The sequence below is a fragment of the Phytophthora sojae genome (genome assembly GCF_000149755.1).
Source record: "Phytophthora sojae unplaced genomic scaffold PHYSOscaffold_7, whole genome shotgun sequence".
Taxonomy (NCBI): Eukaryota; Oomycota; class Peronosporomycetes; order Peronosporales; family Peronosporaceae; genus Phytophthora; species Phytophthora sojae.
In genome coordinates this window covers 633792-647713 of record NW_009258121.1, presented here as the reverse complement: position 1 = coordinate 647713, position 13922 = coordinate 633792, and the positions used below count along the sequence as shown (strand labels likewise).

General features: G+C 57.3%; 7 protein-coding genes across 7 annotated transcripts; 1 reads left to right on the top strand and 6 right to left on the bottom strand.

The window, feature by feature from the left end:
- Positions 1-207: 207 nt before the first annotated feature.
- Positions 208-1973, top strand: PHYSODRAFT_547637 (hypothetical protein; the record flags this gene model as incomplete). Its single annotated transcript, XM_009533703.1, has 1 exon — positions 208-1973. The coding sequence occupies one exon, from the start codon at positions 208-210 to the stop codon at positions 1792-1794; it is 1587 nt and encodes a 528-aa protein (XP_009531998.1). The 3' UTR covers positions 1795-1973.
- A 1972-nt stretch (positions 1974-3945) lies between these two features.
- PHYSODRAFT_336175 (hypothetical protein) lies at positions 3946-4731 on the bottom strand (the record flags this gene model as incomplete). The annotated part of the gene is made up of 1 exon (XM_009533702.1): positions 3946-4731. The coding sequence occupies one exon, from the start codon at positions 4729-4731 to the stop codon at positions 3946-3948; it is 786 nt and encodes a 261-aa protein (XP_009531997.1).
- Positions 4732-6210: 1479 nt separating this feature from the next.
- Positions 6211-6996, bottom strand: PHYSODRAFT_514953 (hypothetical protein; the record flags this gene model as incomplete). The annotated part of the gene is made up of 1 exon (XM_009533701.1): positions 6211-6996. The coding sequence occupies one exon, from the start codon at positions 6994-6996 to the stop codon at positions 6211-6213; it is 786 nt and encodes a 261-aa protein (XP_009531996.1).
- A 1470-nt stretch (positions 6997-8466) lies between these two features.
- On the bottom strand, positions 8467-8956 carry PHYSODRAFT_336173 (hypothetical protein; the record flags this gene model as incomplete). The annotated part of the gene is made up of 2 exons (XM_009533700.1): positions 8467-8616; positions 8879-8956. 2 exons carry the CDS (start codon positions 8954-8956, stop codon positions 8467-8469), a joined length of 228 nt encoding a protein of 75 aa, XP_009531995.1.
- Positions 8957-9427: 471 nt separating this feature from the next.
- PHYSODRAFT_517348 (hypothetical protein) lies at positions 9428-10213 on the bottom strand (the record flags this gene model as incomplete). Its single annotated transcript, XM_009533699.1, has 1 exon — positions 9428-10213. The coding sequence occupies one exon, from the start codon at positions 10211-10213 to the stop codon at positions 9428-9430; it is 786 nt and encodes a 261-aa protein (XP_009531994.1).
- A 275-nt stretch (positions 10214-10488) lies between these two features.
- On the bottom strand, positions 10489-11274 carry PHYSODRAFT_336171 (hypothetical protein; the record flags this gene model as incomplete). Its single annotated transcript, XM_009533698.1, has 1 exon — positions 10489-11274. One exon carries the CDS (start codon positions 11272-11274, stop codon positions 10489-10491), a length of 786 nt encoding a protein of 261 aa, XP_009531993.1.
- Positions 11275-12754: 1480 nt separating this feature from the next.
- Positions 12755-13540, bottom strand: PHYSODRAFT_336170 (hypothetical protein; the record flags this gene model as incomplete). The annotated part of the gene is made up of 1 exon (XM_009533697.1): positions 12755-13540. The coding sequence occupies one exon, from the start codon at positions 13538-13540 to the stop codon at positions 12755-12757; it is 786 nt and encodes a 261-aa protein (XP_009531992.1).
- Between the last annotated feature and the right edge of the window lie 382 nt (positions 13541-13922).

The following is a 13922-nucleotide window of genomic DNA, read 5'->3' as shown; positions in this document are numbered from 1 at the left end:
TTGCTCGATGTTCGCCATACAACTAGCGAAAGTATACTTCGAGATCGTACTGTAAGTTGAAGGTGGTCCATCTCCATTTGTGTGTTGTACACCAATCCTAAATTCCGGTAAAGTACATAAAAAGCCAGAATTTAGGAAACTTTTGCGCGTGGCGTTCGTCGAGCAGGAAATCAGGTCGCTCACTCTTCAAGCGGAGGCACCCAGCAAATGGGTCTCAAGCTCTCGCGCCCGCAGCCGTCGGGCGACGGCAACAGCCGTCCGGATGGGCCCCGACCGCGTGGCAACCAGCAGGGCGACGAGATCTCGGCCGAGGCGCGCGCCGAGTTCACGGTGGACGACATCCACAGCCCGGAGAACACGCGGCGCGCGCAACGGCTGCGGAGCAGCGACCACGACCGCTTCTGCAAGTACCGCAACTACTTCAAGAACCACCACATGTCGCTGGCGCGCGAGGTGGGCCGCAAGACCAGCAAGAGCAAGGCCGAGCTGCTGCGCTGGGTCGAGGACGCCGTCGGGCCGCTTGAGGAGGGCAGCACGTGCACGAAAGACAAGATCCTGGAGATCGCCATGGTCTCGGCGGCGCTGACCGAGTACGGAGAGGCCGCGCTGGCCAAAATGTACGAGAGGGGCGAGCTGGACGCGCTGCCCAACGTGCCGCTGCACACGCACAACCTGCGCATGCCTGCCAAGCAGCAGGCGTGCCGAGACAACTCGGACGCCGCCAACAAGGACAAGCTGGAAGCAGCTCACTACATCGGACTGGAGGTGATGCTGCGGCTGAACGAGCGGCTGCCGGTAGAGCAGCGCATGGGCGAGGAGCTGCGCGAGATCCTCAACCACCCGAGCAACCTCCGCCTCATGCTGGCGACGAGCAACCAGGTGCTGCACAAAAAGGTGGACGCGATGCTGATCAACGCCAAGGACGCGCCGCCACCGTCGGAGCTAGCTGAGACCAGCAAGAAGCAGGACCGAAAGATCTCAGCGCGTGAATACGACCGGCTGGTCCAGATTGCGAAGCATGCCCAAGACGAGGGGTTCCAGGACGCCATGATCGCAGCCAACGGCCACTATTTGTACGTGAGCTTGCGGCAGCAGTTTAATCGGCTCGACGTCGGTAGTCGACCTAAGCTCTGGGATATTGACAAGGACAAGCAGGAATTGCGGCAAATTCCTCGCGGCAGATTCCGCTCGCCGTCACCAGCGCCACATCCACCGAGGACGCCGCCCTCACCGGAAAAGAAAGCAGACCCGAAGCCCAGAATGGCTTCAATGACTACAGACTCGCAGTCTCCTCTTTCCCCAGAAAAGAAGCACCGAAACCCATTTTCTCGCCTGGCAGCGAAAGTATTCCACTCACACAGCAAGAAGAAGAAAAAGCATGCAGCCGTCGCTCGATCCGCTTCTACAACAGCAATCGCTGAAGAGCCCGCTCGACCAGTCAAGGTGAAGGCCCAACCTGGACGTGGAACACCAAGCAAACAAGAGCCAAGGGTGAAAAAGAGCGCCACCAAACGCGCAGGTGCCGCTTCTCGAAAGGGAAAGTCAAGTCAGGCAAAGCGGAAACAGCGTCAGCCTCGCACTGCCGCAAAAGCGCCAGCCCGCCGCGAAAACCAAGAGAGTGGGGATTTTGGCGACGACTCCTCTGCAGACGACAGCGATTATGTGGATGAGTGCTCTGAGGAAGACGTCACAACGGACAAAACGGACAACGCAGACAGTCGAGTTTTCCACGTCGGTCCTCGCGGAGGCAAATACAATATCAATGGGGCGGGCAAGAAGGTGTACGTAAAGTAAAGGGCAACGTGGGCCCTGTGCTACGGGTGTGGCGGACCTCTGGAGGCTGCGGTTTTCTCGTGACCCAACGCTCTGTATGCTTATGACTATTGTTCCTGTGGACTCGGACGCGCAAGCGCGACAGCGCTGTACATTCGCTTCCTATTTCATGAAAGCACCACGGTAGACGTCATAACATCTCTATCGACGGTGTTGTAGCGACGATTTGATGGCACCCGGGAAGACTTGAAATGTAAATAATGAATAAGGCAAGTTGCCACTTTGGTTGAGAGTGAGCAGTTTAGTAGAGTGTCACGTCGACCAATGAACAGACAGTATTTCGCGTATAGCTTCCATGATTGGTTGATAATATTGCGCGTTCTAGTCGAACTTTCCGAAGTCGATTGATTGAATCGACCGAGCCAAATCGCCAGCAAACCGCCCGAGATTTTGATTTGACTTGAGTTTACTATGTACGCAATAAAGTACGAAATAAGAAGTCGCTCAGGCCGTCTCGGTCGATTCCAAAAGACTTGAAATTTGTATTCAGCGATTTCAACCCATATGGTAAACCGACCCGAATCGGCAATATTGGCCAGAATTCACAATATATTATTCAAGGTGCAAGGGAGCAAACAGCTGGTATTTCAATACAACCCCCCTGATAAAATCTCTACTAAACTGGCACAACCTCGAATACGAGATGGCTTAGTAGCTTGCGTTAAATGTGCTGAATATTGCATGGATTTAGTTAGCTGATATCGTCTCTGATTGTTGAAATCTTGAGCTACAATTCCATACCTCACTCAGTACCTTGCGGTCAATATTACAAGCAGGGGCGGTTGGCTAAAAATTGCCATCGAAAATTCTACTAAAGTGGCAACTTGCCTTACTTTATAATTTGACGAAAGTGACGAAGACGTCGAAGCAGGTGCAAAATAGGCAATGTTTGTGCCGTGTAACACCCATGCATTCCCAGTTACTTCGAAGCAGAAGAAGTAGATCACCACTGTACTTACGTATGTTTCTATACCGTGGGGTTCTTCTAATCAATTCAAGCCTCTCGTTCCTCATCGAATGCTCAAATACAAGCAAGATCTCTACTACATTACCGCGGTCACAAAAATAATATCCGCAATAGTGAGCGTCATCGTCGTGCTCTGCAGGCCTCGACTTACTCGATGTACTAGGTCTAACGTTAATCCTCGGCGGAAACGAGAGTGCATTTGTACAGTCGACACGAATTTACATTGCTGGCCGGCATTTTGCAAATGATACACGCCGATGAAGAAGACGACTTTGTCAACGAGTCCAACAACGCTGCCGTCGCAATGGCAGCGCAAGGCGAGTCATCCGGCAGCATCTACCGCACCGCCAGACGCAGAAAACGAGGAAAGCTAAGCTACCGAACCCAAGACACGGCGAAGCAACGCATTTATGCTGCCGAAATGACACTGCATTCGTCGTTAGCATCGCCACCACTCTTGGTTGGGAGTCTATCTTGCCATAAGCGTCCAATCACTTCAATTTCAAAGTGCACAAGTAGTACCGAATTAGAACATCTAGAGACCAAATTGCCGGTTCAACCTGCGGGCTGGACGAGATTTGTACATGTGCAAGAGATTTTATACAACAATTTTGCCGGACGGGAATCGGTCCAATATTTCGTGTACATGTCTCCGAACGATGACAAAGCCACCAAAGCAGCATGGTTCTCAGGCTCGAAACACGAAAGCCGAATGGTTAGTCCGACAGCACACGGAAAACAGCGAATGGGCGCCTTCCAAAACTCATATAAAACCGTTTGATCAGTTTAACCCGTAATTTATTTTAAATTACCGAAGCGTTTAATGCGCCCCAAAACGGTTGCTGGAACGCGACCTTCGAATATAGTGGAGTTCAGTCACTTGTTTAATCACGTTGCTAGTTGAGAGTCGCATTAGAATTGTTTGATGAGACCACTTTTTGGTCTGAACTCCACTATACGATCAAACGGTTTTATATGGGTTTTGGAAGGCGCCCAATGTGCAACCAAACAAACCAAACCAAACCAAACCGAACCAAACAACACTTAATATTTGTAGGTCAAAGGATAGGTAGGATACGGACGCCACAAGAGATCTCTCACACCATGTCTAGAATCTGGACTACACCACTCGCACCCTCCTACGCCTACGCGTACGTGATGGTGCTGGTGGAGTACTTGCAGAGCGACACGGACGGACCGGCGCCCAGCTCCTTGGGCTCGCCCGACGTGGAGCCCTGCGACCACGCGCACACGTCGACCTTCTTGCCCTTGATCTTGACGTTCTCGATGGTGGCCTGGTCGCCCCAGTTCTTGTTGACCGTCACGAGGCTCACCTTGCCGTTGACGGCGTACACGTTCTTGACGCTGACCTTGCGCGACTTGTCGCCGCACGTGCCGCAGGAGCGGTAGAGCTTGCCGAAGTCCTGCACGTAGAAGCCCTCGATGGAGACGGAGCCGAGCCCGTTGTGCTGCACCACCTTGTCGTCGGCCGAGCGCGCGCCGCCGCCGACCACCTTGGAGACGCTGCTGGCCGAGCCGCCCTTGATGCTCAGCGCGTCCTCGCAGACGTCGTCCCACCAGACGTTCTGGATGGTGCAGCCGCTCTGCTCGCAGTGCACGCCCTCCATTTGGTCCTTGCCGATGATGACGTTCTTGAGCGTGGCGCCCGGCTCCACCATGAAGACGGCGGTCTGCCAGCCGCTCTCTGCCTGGCCGCCGCACTTGACGTTCGAGCGCTGGTACGTCTTCATGCCGCCGTCGAACACCTCGCCCTTCTTGACGGTGTAGGGCTCCGACAGGTAGACGTTGCCCTTGCTGGCGGGCCACGAGCCAGATGGCATGGCGTCCGCCTCGGAGCGCATGGACGCACCGGAGGCAACGACGGCGGAGGCGGCGAGAGCAGCAGCGATCGTGGATAATGCGTTGACCATGGCTGAGCGGTGGAGAGTAGGTGGTGCTTGAGCTAAAGGTGGTCGATCGGTCGGTTGTCGAGTTGGTTCGTTGGTTGCCTGCCTGCCACGAAGCGAGTGAATTGGATAATGACCGAGAGAGCGCGGCGGCAGCAGCAGCAACAGCGGTGGTGGTGGCGGCGTGCATGAGCGATCCCAGGGGATCTCCGGCCGCTACAAGGACAGAGGAACGGACGCCAACTTTGTTGAGTTGGCGTCCACGGTCGGGCGTGCTTGCTCTCGAATGCCAGATGCTACGGCCGAAGCTTGGGGGGATGACCACCTTTGCTTCGCTTCCCTCACCAGGTTGGCATAATTGACACTCGGTGCTCACGACCGGCCGACCCGCGTGACTGACCTCGGTGCGCTAATAGCCACACTGTACCAAGTTGCAGTGCAACTTTAGACACCACGTGCCGATCCATGCCACGGGGATGTGCACCCCGGGTGGCGACTAACCAAATCGACGACAATACAAACGACCTCTGACAGCGAAAAGAACGGACAGCGGAAGCTCGCCCGGCAGCATGTGCTGGATGGCACGCCACGCACCTCCGCCTGTCGCTCGCGGCTCGGTACTTTAACCACCGCTACAGTGTATTGTCGGCACGGTGGGGGATAAATTCGCTGTGCCGGGCCGCGGCGCGCAAGATTTGTTTTCTTTGAACGTAGTTCGACGGCCCCAACAACGCTGCTCACTCTCCGCCTGCTTGTGTGGCTGCCTGCCGCCATCGGACGCTGCAGTTGGAGAGTTAGAGTTCGGAGAGCAAGCGCAGTAGCTTCCCCTGCGTGCCGACTAAACGAGATTGCGAACTAATAATCGCGTCCTCAATCGAGATAGTAAATGCATCGGCGCGCTACTGTACCACGGCCACCGTGGAATGGTGCACTGCAAAGCCGTTGCTCGCAGACCAACACCAGGTAACTTCGGCTCTGTCGCTCCATGCGTTCGAGGCCCGATGGTTTGCGCGAAAAAGCACGCACAGCCATTGCAGATAGAGTCGCACAGTCAGGCTCGACGTTCTCAAACACAAACGGACATTGAAGCGCCTCGGTTTGATGCCCGGCACACCCGCAAGATTTCCATACATTGTGCGCTCGCAACACATATCTTCCTCAACAGCGAACACTGCATGCGCCGTTGTGGTCTGCTGGCTTTGACTCACTCGATTGGTCAGGCCTAGCATTCATTACATCAGCGGCGGCAACTTACGCGCTTGCGTTTTTACAGTCGACACGAATTTACAGTGTTTAATATTTCGCGTAATTATTAGTCGAACGATGACAAAGCCACCAAAGCAGCATGGTTCTCAGGTTCGAAACACGAAAGCCGAATGGTTAGACCAAACCAAATCAAACAACATCTAATATTTGTAGGTCAAAGGATAGGATACGGACGCCACAAGAGATCTCTCACACCATGTCTAGAATCTCGACTACACCACGCGCACCCTCCTACGCCTACGCGTACGTGATGGTGCTGGTGGAGTACTTGCAGAGCGACCCGGACGGACCGGCGCCCAGCTCCTTGGGCTCGCCCGATGTGGAGCCCTGCGACCACGCGCACACGTCGACCTTCTTGCCCTTGATCTTGACGTTCTCGATGGTGGCCTGGTCGCCCCAGTTCTTGTTGACCGTCACGAGGCTCACCTTGCCGTTGACGGCGTACACGTTCTTGACGCTGACCTTGCGCGACTTGTCGCCGCACGTGCCGCAGGAGCGGTAGAGCTTGCCGAAGTCCTGCACGTAGAAGCCCTCGATGGAGACGGAGCCGAGCCCGTTGTGCTGCACCACCTTGTCGTCGGCCGAGCGCGCGCCGCCGCCGACCACCTTGGAGACGCTGCTGGCCGAGCCGCCCTTGATGCTCAGCGCGTCCTCGCAGACGTCGTCCCACCAGACGTTCTGGATGGTGCAGCCGCTCTGCTCGCAGTGCACGCCCTCCATTTGGTCCTTGCCGATGATGACGTTCTTGAGCGTGGCGCCCGGCTCCACCATGAAGACGGCGGTCTGCCAGCCGCTCTCTGCCTGGCCGCCGCACTTGACGTTCGAGCGCTGGTACGTCTTCATGCCGCCGTCGAACACCTCGCCCTTCTTGACGGTGTAGGGCTCCGACAGGTAGACGTTGCCCTTGCTGGCGGGCCACGAGCCAGATGGCATGGCGTCCGCCTCGGAGCGCATGGACGCACCGGAGGCAACGACGGCGGAGGCGGCGAGAGCAGCAGCGATCGTGGATAATGCGTTGACCATGGCTGAGCGGTGGAGAGTAGGTGGTGCTTGAGCTAAAGGTGGTCGATCGGTCGGTTGTCGAGTTGGTTCGTTGGTTGCCTGCCTGCCACGAAGCGAGTGAATTGGATAATGACCGAGAGAGAGCGGCGGCAGCAGCAGCAACAGCGGTGGTGGTGGCGGCGTGCATGAGCGATCCCAGGAAATCTCCGGCCGCTACAAGGACAGAGGAACGGACGCCAACTTTGTTGAGTTGGCGTCCACGGTCGGGCGTGCTTGCTCTCGAATGCCAGATGCTACGGCCGAAGCTTGGGGGGATGACCACCTTTGCTTCGCTTCCCTCACCAGGTTGGCATAATTGACACTCGGTGCCCGACCCGCGTGACTGACCTCGGTGCGCTAATAGCCACACTGTACCAAGTTGCAGTGCAACTTTAGACACCACGTGCCGATCCATGCCACGGGGATGTGCACCCCGGGTGGCGACTAACCAAATCGACGACAATACAAACGACCTCTGACAGCGAAAAGAACGGACAGCGGAAGCTCGCCCGGCAGCATGTGCTGGATGGCACGCCACGCACCTCCGCCTGTCGCTCGCGGCTCGGTACTTTAACCACCGCTACAGTGTATTGTCGGCACGGTGGGGGATAAATTCGCTGTGCCGGGCCGCGGCGCGCAAGATTTGTTTTCTTTGAACGTAGTTCGACGGCCCCAACAACGCTGCTCACTCTCCGCCTGCTTGTGTGGCTGCCTGCCGCCATCGGACGCTGCAGTTGGAGAGTTAAGAGTTCGGAGAGCAAGCGCAGTAGCTTCCCCTGCGTGCCGACTAAACGAGATTGCGAACTAATAATCGCGTCCTCAATCGAGATAGTAAATGCATCGGCGCGCTACTGTACCACGGCCACCGTGGAATGGTGCACTGCAAAGCCGTTGCTCGCAGACCAACACCAGGTAACTTCGGCTCTGTCGCTCCATGCGTTCGAGGCCCGATGGTTTGCGCGAAAAAGCACGCACAGCCATTGCAGATAGAGTCGCACAGTCAGGCTCGACGTTCTCAAACACAAACGGACATTGAAGCGCCTCGGTTTGATGCCCGGCACACCCGCAAGATTTCCATACATTGTGCGCTCGCAACACATATCTTCCTCAACAGCGAACACTGCATGCGCCGTTGTGGTCTGCTGGCTTTGACTCACTCGATTGGTCAGGCCTAGCATTCATTACATCAGCGGCGGCAACTTACGCGCTTGCGTTTTTACAGTCGACACGAATTTACAGTGTTTAATATTTCGCGTAATTATTAGTCGAACGATGACAAAGCCACCAAAGCAGCATGGTTCTCAGGTTCGAAACACGAAAGCCGAATGGTTAGACCAAACCAAATCTAACAACATCTAATATTTGTAGGTCAAAGGATAGGATACGGACGCCACAAGAGATCTCTCACACCATGTCTAGAATCTCGACTACACCACGCGCACCCTCCTACGCCTACGCGTACGTGATGGTGCTGGTGGAGTACTTGCAGAGCGACCCGGACGGACCGGCGCCCAGCTCCTTGGGCTCGCCCGATGTGGAGCCCTGCGACCACGCGCACACGTCGACCTTCTTGCCCTTGATCTTGACGTTCTCGATGGTGGCCTGGTCGCCCCAGTTCACGTAGTTCGACGGCCCCAACAACGCTGCTCACTCTCCGCCTGCTTGTGTGGCTGCCTGCCGCCATCGGACGCTGCAGTTGGAGAGTTAGAGTTCGGAGAGCAAGCGCAGTAGCTTCCCCTGCGTGCCGACTAAACGAGATTGCGAACTAATAATCGCGTCCTCAATCGAGATAGTAAATGCATCGGCGCGCTACTGTACCACGGCCACCGTGGAATGGTGCACTGCAAAGCCGTTGCTCGCAGACCAACACCAGGTAACTTCGGCTCTGTCGCTCCATGCGTTCGAGGCCCGATGGTTTGCGCGAAAAAGCACGCACAGCCATTGCAGATAGAGTCGCACAGTCAGGCTCGACGTTCTCAAACACAAACGGACATTGAAGCGCCTCGGTTTGATGCCCGGCACACCCGCAAGATTTCCATACATTGTGCGCTCGCAACACATATCTTCCTCAACAGCGAACACTGCATGCGCCGTTGTGGTCTGCTGGCTTTGACTCACTCGATTGGTCAGGCCTAGCATTCATTACATCAGCGGCGGCAACTTACGCGCTTGCGTTTTTACAGTCGACACGAATTTACAGTGTTTAATATTTCGCGTAATTATTAGTCGAACGATGACAAAGCCACCAAAGCAGCATGGTTCTCAGGTTCGAAACACGAAAGCCGAATGGTTAGACCAAACCAAATCTAACAACATCTAATATTTGTAGGTCAAAGGATAGGATACGGACGCCACAAGAGATCTCTCACACCATGTCTAGAATCTCGACTACACCACGCGCACCCTCCTACGCCTACGCGTACGTGATGGTGCTGGTGGAGTACTTGCAGAGCGACCCGGACGGACCGGCGCCCAGCTCCTTGGGCTCGCCCGATGTGGAGCCCTGCGACCACGCGCACACGTCGACCTTCTTGCCCTTGATCTTGACGTTCTCGATGGTGGCCTGGTCGCCCCAGTTCTTGTTGACCGTCACGAGGCTCACCTTGCCGTTGACGGCGTACACGTTCTTGACGCTGACCTTGCGCGACTTGTCGCCGCACGTGCCGCAGGAGCGGTAGAGCTTGCCGAAGTCCTGCACGTAGAAGCCCTCGATGGAGACGGAGCCGAGCCCGTTGTGCTGCACCACCTTGTCGTCGGCCGAGCGCGCGCCGCCGCCGACCACCTTGGAGACGCTGCTGGCCGAGCCGCCCTTGATGCTCAGCGCGTCCTCGCAGACGTCGTCCCACCAGACGTTCTGGATGGTGCAGCCGCTCTGCTCGCAGTGCACGCCCTCCATTTGGTCCTTGCCGATGATGACGTTCTTGAGCGTGGCGCCCGGCTCCACCATGAAGACGGCGGTCTGCCAGCCGCTCTCTGCCTGGCCGCCGCACTTGACGTTCGAGCGCTGGTACGTCTTCATGCCGCCGTCGAACACCTCGCCCTTCTTGACGGTGTAGGGCTCCGACAGGTAGACGTTGCCCTTGCTGGCGGGCCACGAGCCAGATGGCATGGCGTCCGCCTCGGAGCGCATGGACGCACCGGAGGCAACGACGGCGGAGGCGGCGAGAGCAGCAGCGATCGTGGATAATGCGTTGACCATGGCTGAGCGGTGGAGAGTAGGTGGTGCTTGAGCTAAAGGTGGTCGATCGGTCGAATTTACAGTGTTTAATATTTCGCGTAATTATTAGTCGAACGATGACAAAGCCACCAAAGCAGCATGGTTCTCAGGTTCGAAACACGAAAGCCGAATGGTTAGACCAAACCAAATCAAACAACATCTAATATTTGTAGGTCAAAGGATAGGATACGGACGCCACAAGAGATCTCTCACACCATGTCTAGAATCTCGACTACACCACGCGCACCCTCCTACGCCTACGCGTACGTGATGGTGCTGGTGGAGTACTTGCAGAGCGACCCGGACGGACCGGCGCCCAGCTCCTTGGGCTCGCCCGATGTGGAGCCCTGCGACCACGCGCACACGTCGACCTTCTTGCCCTTGATCTTGACGTTCTCGATGGTGGCCTGGTCGCCCCAGTTCTTGTTGACCGTCACGAGGCTCACCTTGCCGTTGACGGCGTACACGTTCTTGACGCTGACCTTGCGCGACTTGTCGCCGCACGTGCCGCAGGAGCGGTAGAGCTTGCCGAAGTCCTGCACGTAGAAGCCCTCGATGGAGACGGAGCCGAGCCCGTTGTGCTGCACCACCTTGTCGTCGGCCGAGCGCGCGCCGCCGCCGACCACCTTGGAGACGCTGCTGGCCGAGCCGCCCTTGATGCTCAGCGCGTCCTCGCAGACGTCGTCCCACCAGACGTTCTGGATGGTGCAGCCGCTCTGCTCGCAGTGCACGCCCTCCATTTGGTCCTTGCCGATGATGACGTTCTTGAGCGTGGCGCCCGGCTCCACCATGAAGACGGCGGTCTGCCAGCCGCTCTCTGCCTGGCCGCCGCACTTGACGTTCGAGCGCTGGTACGTCTTCATGCCGCCGTCGAACACCTCGCCCTTCTTGACGGTGTAGGGCTCCGACAGGTAGACGTTGCCCTTGCTGGCGGGCCACGAGCCAGATGGCATGGCGTCCGCCTCGGAGCGCATGGACGCACCGGAGGCAACGACGGCGGAGGCGGCGAGAGCAGCAGCGATCGTGGATAATGCGTTGACCATGGCTGAGCGGTGGAGAGTAGGTGGTGCTTGAGCTAAAGGTGGTCGATCGGTCGGTTGTCGAGTTGGTTCGTTGGTTGCCTGCCTGCCACGAAGCGAGTGAATTGGATAATGACCGAGAGAGCGCGGCGGCAGCAGCAGCAACAGCGGTGGTGGTGGCGGCGTGCATGAGCGATCCCAGGGGATCTCCGGCCGCTACAAGGACAGAGGAACGGACGCCAACTTTGTTGAGTTGGCGTCCACGGTCGGGCGTGCTTGCTCTCGAATGCCAGATGCTACGGCCGAAGCTTGGGGGGATGACCACCTTTGCTTCGCTTCCCTCACCAGGTTGGCATAATTGACACTCGGTGCTCACGACCGGCCGACCCGCGTGACTGACCTCGGTGCGCTAATAGCCACACTGTACCAAGTTGCAGTGCAACTTTAGACACCACGTGCCGATCCATGCCACGGGGATGTGCACCCCGGGTGGCGACTAACCAAATCGACGACAATACAAACGACCTCTGACAGCGAAAAGAACGGACAGCGGAAGCTCGCCCGGCAGCATGTGCTGGATGGCACGCCACGCACCTCCGCCTGTCGCTCGCGGCTCGGTACTTTAACCACCGCTACAGTGTATTGTCGGCACGGTGGGGGATAAATTCGCTGTGCCGGGCCGCGGCGCGCAAGATTTGTTTTCTTTGAACGTAGTTCGACGGCCCCAACAACGCTGCTCACTCTCCGCCTGCTTGTGTGGCTGCCTGCCGCCATCGGACGCTGCAGTTGGAGAGTTAAGAGTTCGGAGAGCAAGCGCAGTAGCTTCCCCTGCGTGCCGACTAAACGAGATTGCGAACTAATAATCGCGTCCTCAATCGAGATAGTAAATGCATCGGCGCGCTACTGTACCACGGCCACCGTGGAATGGTGCACTGCAAAGCCGTTGCTCGCAGACCAACACCAGGTAACTTCGGCTCTGTCGCTCCATGCGTTCGAGGCCCGATGGTTTGCGCGAAAAAGCACGCACAGCCATTGCAGATAGAGTCGCACAGTCAGGCTCGACGTTCTCAAACACAAACGGACATTGAAGCGCCTCGGTTTGATGCCCGGCACACCCGCAAGATTTCCATACATTGTGCGCTCGCAACACATATCTTCCTCAACAGCGAACACTGCATGCGCCGTTGTGGTCTGCTGGCTTTGACTCACTCGATTGGTCAGGCCTAGCATTCATTACATCAGCGGCGGCAACTTACGCGCTTGCGTTTTTACAGTCGACACGAATTTACAGTGTTTAATATTTCGCGTAATTATTAGTCGAACGATGACAAAGCCACCAAAGCAGCATGGTTCTCAGGTTCGAAACACGAAAGCCGAATGGTTAGACCAAACCAAATCAAACAACATCTAATATTTGTAGGTCAAAGGATAGGATACGGACGCCACAAGAGATCTCTCACACCATGTCTAGAATCTCGACTACACCACGCGCACCCTCCTACGCCTACGCGTACGTGATGGTGCTGGTGGAGTACTTGCAGAGCGACCCGGACGGACCGGCGCCCAGCTCCTTGGGCTCGCCCGATGTGGAGCCCTGCGACCACGCGCACACGTCGACCTTCTTGCCCTTGATCTTGACGTTCTCGATGGTGGCCTGGTCGCCCCAGTTCTTGTTGACCGTCACGAGGCTCACCTTGCCGTTGACGGCGTACACGTTCTTGACGCTGACCTTGCGCGACTTGTCGCCGCACGTGCCGCAGGAGCGGTAGAGCTTGCCGAAGTCCTGCACGTAGAAGCCCTCGATGGAGACGGAGCCGAGCCCGTTGTGCTGCACCACCTTGTCGTCGGCCGAGCGCGCGCCGCCGCCGACCACCTTGGAGACGCTGCTGGCCGAGCCGCCCTTGATGCTCAGCGCGTCCTCGCAGACGTCGTCCCACCAGACGTTCTGGATGGTGCAGCCGCTCTGCTCGCAGTGCACGCCCTCCATTTGGTCCTTGCCGATGATGACGTTCTTGAGCGTGGCGCCCGGCTCCACCATGAAGACGGCGGTCTGCCAGCCGCTCTCTGCCTGGCCGCCGCACTTGACGTTCGAGCGCTGGTACGTCTTCATGCCGCCGTCGAACACCTCGCCCTTCTTGACGGTGTAGGGCTCCGACAGGTAGACGTTGCCCTTGCTGGCGGGCCACGAGCCAGATGGCATGGCGTCCGCCTCGGAGCGCATGGACGCACCGGAGGCAACGACGGCGGAGGCGGCGAGAGCAGCAGCGATCGTGGATAATGCGTTGACCATGGCTGAGCGGTGGAGAGTAGGTGGTGCTTGAGCTAAAGGTGGTCGATCGGTCGGTTGTCGAGTTGGTTCGTTGGTTGCCTGCCTGCCACGAAGCGAGTGAATTGGATAATGACCGAGAGAGCGCGGCGGCAGCAGCAGCAACAGCGGTGGTGGTGGCGGCGTGCATGAGCGATCCCAGGGGATCTCCGGCCGCTACAAGGACAGAGGAACGGACGCCAACTTTGTTGAGTTGGCGTCCACGGTCGGGCGTGCTTGCTCTCGAATGCCAGATGCTACGGCCGAAGCTTGGGGGGATGACCACCTTTGCTTCGCTTCCCTCACCAGGTTGGCATAATTGACACTCGGTGCTCACGACCGGCCGACCCGCGTGACTGACCTCGGT